General features: G+C 42.2%; 1 protein-coding gene across 1 annotated transcript in view; it reads right to left on the bottom strand.

Annotated features, from left to right (window-relative positions):
- Nucleotides 1–384: 384 nt before the first annotated feature.
- The window catches only part of LOC106579898 (angiopoietin-related protein 2), a 37,131-nt gene continuing 31,515 nt past the window's right edge, over nt 385–6,000 (bottom strand). The window contains exons 3-5 of the mRNA XM_014160250.2: nt 2,621–2,814; nt 1,240–1,510; nt 385–1,060 (exon numbers count right to left, since the gene is read on the bottom strand). Coding sequence (XP_014015725.1) covers nt 861–1,060; nt 1,240–1,510; nt 2,621–2,814 — 665 coding nt within the window. The 3' untranslated portion in view covers nt 385–860. The remainder of the gene's footprint in view (nt 1,061–1,239; nt 1,511–2,620; nt 2,815–6,000) is intronic.

The raw sequence follows: 6,000 nt of genomic DNA, 5'->3' as shown, positions 1-6,000 counted from the left end.
CAATAACCCAAAGCACAGCTCCAAACCATGCAATAACTATTTAGGGAAGAAGAGGTCTGCTGGTATTCTGTCTATAATGGAGTGGCCAGCACTGTCAACAGATCTCAACCCTATTGCGCTGTTGTGGGAGCAGCTTGACCATATGGTATGTAAAAAGTGCCCATCAAGCCAATCCAACTTGTGGGAGGTGCTTCAGGAAGCATTGGGTGAAATCTCTTCAGATTACCTCATCAAATTGACAACTAGAATGCCAAAGGTCTGTAAGGCTGTAATTGCTGCAAATTGAGGTTTCTTTGACACAATTATTATTTGAATTAAAAATCATGATTTATAACCTTGTCAACGTCTTGACTATATTTCCTATTCATTTTGCAACTCATTTCATGTATGTTTTCATGGAAAACAAGGACATTTCTAAGTGACCCCAAACTTTTGAACGGTGATGTATGTTTTTCCAGCAGCAGATGATGATCGATAATGTCAAAAGCTGCACTGAAGTCTAACAAAACAGCTCCCACAATCTTTTTATTATCAATTTCTCTCAGCCAATCATCAATCATTTGTGTAACTGCCATACATGTTGAATGCTTTTCCCTATAAGCGTGCTGAAAAGCTGTTGTTAATTTGTTCACTAGAAAACGCATTGTATCTGGCCAAACACTTTTTTTTTTTTTTTTACTAAGGGACTTTGAAGCAACATGATGCACCCTGCTTCTCCTTTATTGCTTCTCCAAGGCTTAGATATTGCACTTTCTATGTCATCGTCCTCTTGATCTGGTTGTGTGAGGTTCCATTGTATCAGAGTTCAAGAGCTGTTTGAATTTAAGTTCGTGGAAAGGAAATAGTTTTGCCATGGATACTTAATGAAAGGTGTTTGGGTTCGGTCTTATCATCATAGATACTTTCTTCAGAGAGTAGGCCCCTCCTCTGAATTCAGCCCAGTAGACTCCATCTTGGTAGCGACTGCGGTAGTGTCCACCTCTGTACCATACTCCATTGAGGTTAGAATGGGCACATGCATTGTACCACCAGCCTCCCTTCTGGTAGTGGGCACAGTTACCTGGGTTGAAGCAAATATTAGTTAGACATCATTGTTGAATCTCAATCGAAATCTATTGTCGGCCTATGCACTAGGTTAAATGTCAGTTAATTTGGCAAATTGTCAGAACACTGAAGCTTTTATTTCACATTTCTGTTGTTATAGGGAGAGTGTATGCAACCGTATGATCTTGACATTACCTGTATACACATCATGGTCTCTGTCCAGCGTAGTGAACTGTTTGCCGTTGTGCCAGGTGAGGGAGTCTCCGGCGTTGCCATGGTAGCGGCCCACCCTGAGTTTGTAGAAGTCTGCCTCAGGCTCCAGCCTGAAGCTGGCGTACTCTGCAAACACCTTCCTACCAGACCAGTCCTCCAGAGTCACCAGCAGCTTGTAGTTCCCCTGGTTGGTCAGCCAGTAGATGTTCTCCAGGCCCAGCCAATACTCTCCATCTATGTTTCCAAAGCCTTGCTATGAGGGGAAAAGATACATACAACACAGTCAACATGATGGGCTTTACACAAGTCCCGTCAGCTGTAAGCAGTTGATCTGGAGGTCTGGGGGATAATTCAGAGGCTCTACTCTTTTTTTAAATATGTTTGTAGTTAAATAAAAATCAGAGGCTCTACTCTACTCAAAGTAACAGCAAATGGCCCATGAACCAACTACACCATATCCAGCCCGGTATTCAGTGGTTAATTCTTCACTATCTTATCAAAAACGTATTGATGGCCTGTGTAGAAGAGTGGGAGATCTGTGAGCTTGTTACAAGATGTGTGCTGGTCTGGACTGTTCTGCTTCAGCTCTGTGCTATCTGTCATAGGATGTAATATGGCTTACATTACATTGTAGATGCTTTGTTTCATGGGATGATCTGGCTATTGTACACATTTCATTCCCATTTGTTTTAAGGTGTATTGTAAAGTATTGGATAGTTCTCTGGCAAAGATTTAAACAAGACCCTTGCAAATTGTCTGCCCTCTGATGTTCACCCTTCAATTGCTTCACCCTTTTCTAGTGCTTTAGATCCTTTTACTGGCTCAGGAAAAACACTGGCAATAGTCATCCCTTAGTATTTCACGCTGTCCTCATAAATGCCTGTGTAAAGTTGTGTAAATGCCTGAATTCATCAATGTCTTTTTCCTCATCATAAACCATTGCCATGACGTAAATATAAATAATTTTTATGGACCATGAATCATTTTACAGTGGGCTGTTTTTTTATTGTGGCATTTATTTCCAGTATAGCAGCCTCTCGTCTACACGTTTCTCATTAAGTCTGTATGCGTCCTATGTGGACTAATTTCACAAAGACCCAACTCATGTTGGCGGGTGTTATGATTCATATGCCAGTGGTGTGACTGACAGGTGCAGAACCCACAGCAGAGCAGGCAGTGCAGGGGACCATTCTCCTCAAACCTCAACAATTACATTTCCTTATTAGTACAGATCTGTATAACGTCAGACACAACAGACATGGCACCTGTTTCACTCAGCCACGACATACAGACACAAGTCTACATTGAACCTGCCTCCCTCTTTACTAAATTAGTTGGCCGTAGTGTGGAGTTGTTTACCTACCTTGTAAGTCTCCCAGTTCCTGAAGAAGTTGACTGATCCGTCCAGCCTCCTCTGGATGACAGTCCAGCCACCAGGGTCATGTCTCTGGTCACACCACACCTGCATCAGTCTGTTGGCGTTCTCTGGCTTCACTAGGTACATGCCACTGGCCGTGTGGCCATCCTCCAGGGCCTGCAGGCAGTCCTTCCATGGCCCTGTATGGGACAGGACAGGAGACAGAAACCATGGTGGAGTCAATGGAGGTTGCCAAATTATATATTTTTCTATAATATGAGTCACTCGCTTCTTTAGTCTTCATATATTCATAATGAATACAACTGTATTATTGTGTGACTATCACAGTATTAGAGACAGAGGCTGTGTAGCCTAATTGACCACAGCATGATCTACTGTTACAGATGCAGGATCTTCATTTGATCACCCTGTTGCAGGAATGGAAAAACTTTAAGTGTATTTGAGCTTTAAAAGGGCTTCTAAAGTTTGTAATTTCCACTTTGAAATGTCAGACTTGATTTCCACTTACGAAAAATGTATCAATATCTACAAAAATGTCCATTAATTATAATCCACATAATAAGTAACATTTCCATTTGCTGAAGGATTATTTTCCTGCTCTAGCAAAGTGGCTCAAATTAATATCCTACATCTGTAATGCTACTACTAGCGTCTTTCAGTAGGAAAAGCTCTCAGCTTAAGGCCGGCGTTGACTTTGGCTGCTGCTCTCACAAGTGAAATGGTTGCAGGCAGTGCAGCCAAGAGCAACATTGGCATATGGCTAAAGGGAGACCTGATTGCTGAATGATGCAACAGTAGCAGATGGATCAGCAGGTACTCTAAAGATCCCTTGGTGATGAATGAGATTTGGCTTTAAGAAAATTATCTTTCATTGAAATAGAGTTAAAAAATCTAATATTTGATGTCTTCCTAAACCCACTTAGGATGCAGCAACTATCATAGTAAACCTCTGAGCAAAATGGAACAAACTATAGACAGTACTCCCTGTAGGTGCCTCTCCTTGATTTCATCCATTTAGTATGCATGTTTCCCATGTTGTTATTGTCAGTGGGAGTTTTTGACCTACCCCGGTAGAGGTAAAACCATATCCTGTACTATACTGACCCTGACAGCTGTTGCGCTGTTATGCAGATCGGAGACATTCCATCTGAACTGTAGGGTTTTCATATAGCATGTGCTCTTAGCAGTGGGCTCTAGTTTGTCCATTCTCTGGTAATCTAATCTCAGATATCAGCCATGGAAACTCTGCTGAGACAGTGGTCTCCTCCATCAAAATGCTTGTGCGTTTACGTGGGTGGTGTGGCTTTGAAATGAAGCCGCTCACCAGGACACAGAATGGCACTACATGCCACTCACAACCACACAATGTGACATACAGCTGTCTATATGCTAGATGCAAGCGCCATTTCTCACTCAGAGAAGTACACATATCTTCTGGTAGGGGTTGGAGGGTGAGGGTGGGAGTGATTAAATAAAGGTGTTTGGGTAAAGGATGTTGAGTGTAAGTAGGGGGGAATCCTTCTTTACCCTATTTCCTCCCCTTCATCTACACTGATTGAAGTGGATTTAACAAGTGATATCAATAAGGAATCATAGCTTTCACCTGGTCAGTCTGTCATGGAAAGAGCAGGTGTTCTTAATGTTTTGTATACTCAGTGTATAACAGACCCAAATGCTAAGATGGATGCCCTGACAGAAACCAAAGCAGGATGTGTTTTATATTGCTCTGCAGTATATGATTTAACGAGGAATGAAGTTTATGTTAAATTCTGCTTGTGTTTGGTTTATTCGTTTGTCTTGGTGTTCTGGTTCATATCTGTAAAAACAGGAATTGGCGTATTGCCTGTTAGCCATTACTCTCCCCCTCAGAAGATCTCTAGTACGCATACATGGAAACAGTCTTCTATAGGGCTTCTGACTCCACTTCTTAATTGGATGTGAAAGTGTTAACCTATTCAAGAGTTTACACTGATATGATTCGCCAAATGACCCTGTTTAGAACACGATGGACATTTGTACAGAAACAGGAGGAAGAGAGGTATCCACACAGAGGCAGAAGCGGCTGGTCTACATCCAGCCAGGGTAGGGAGAGAGCAATATGAGGAAAAGGCAGCATGTGAGAGAGGGGTGATGGAGAGAGAGGAAGACCAGACAGGGAGATGTCAGGCTTTCATAAAGCGACCACACTGACAGCCTGGCTGTATCAGAATATAAAGGAGGAAAACATGGAGTTAATTCCAAGCAGGACTGTCAACCAGGTGTTGCACAGTGTCACAGAGTCATATGAACAAAGGTTCACATTGTAAACTGATAGGCTAAAACGGCTATAGTCACTTCTATAAAATAGCTTTTGCTAAAATGGCATGTGAGAAGTAATCCATTAGCCAGCCACCTCCTCTCCAGAAAGATCTGTGTTGTTCAGACATAAGCCAAAGGACAGCACTACTGATAAACCCTGCCACTGTGGCAGAACATTTGATTGATACAAGCCTGGGGGCTGGAATAAATTACAACACACATTTCCTCTGTCTTTTCAACCTCCCCCTTCTTTTCTCTCTCTCTCTCTCTCTCTCTCTCTCTCTCTCTCTCTCTCTCTTTCACCACAACCCTCTCTCTCTCTCTCTCCCTCTCTCTCTCTCCCTTTCTGCATTGTACAGAACTCTCTTTTTGTGTGGTGAGTTTGTATAAACTTTGGGGTGTGAGTTGCAGTTGGCCCTGACAGGAAATTGCTTGCCTCCCTTCAAATCAATCAAATAATATAAGATTTTAATTGTCACATGCTTCGTAAACAGCAGGTGTAGATTAACAGTGAAATGCTTACTTACAGGGCCTTCCCAACAATGCAGAATAAAAATAAAATAATATTTCAGCCACACCCATTGCTGACAGGTGTAGAAATTGAGCACACAGCCATGCAATCTCCATAGGTAAACCTCGGCAGTAGAATGGCTTTACTGAAGCACTCAGTGACTTTCAACGTGACACCGTCAAAGGATGCCACCTTTCCAACAAGTCAGTTCGTCAAATTTCTGCCCTGCTAGAGCTGCCCCGGTCAACTGTAAGTGCTGTTATTGTGAAGTGGAAACGTCTAGGAGCAACAATGGCTCAGCCGCGAAGTGGTAGGCCACACAAGCAAGCTCACAGAACAGAACTGCGGAGTGTTCAAATCAAATATATTTGTCACATACACATGGTTAGCAGATGTTAATGCGAGTGTAGCGAAATGCTTGTGCTTCTAGTTCCGACCATGCAGTAATATCTAACAAGTAATATAACCTAACAATTTCACAACAACTACCTTATACACACAAGTGTAAAGGAATGAATACGAATATGTACATACAAATATATGAGTGATGGTATAG

Source organism: Salmo salar, chromosome ssa20, assembly GCF_905237065.1.
Source record: "Salmo salar chromosome ssa20, Ssal_v3.1, whole genome shotgun sequence".
Lineage (NCBI taxonomy): Eukaryota > Metazoa > Chordata > Actinopteri > Salmoniformes > Salmonidae > Salmo > Salmo salar.
The sequence above is the reverse complement of the archived record's forward strand: the minus strand, read 5'-3'. Positions and strand labels throughout refer to the sequence as shown.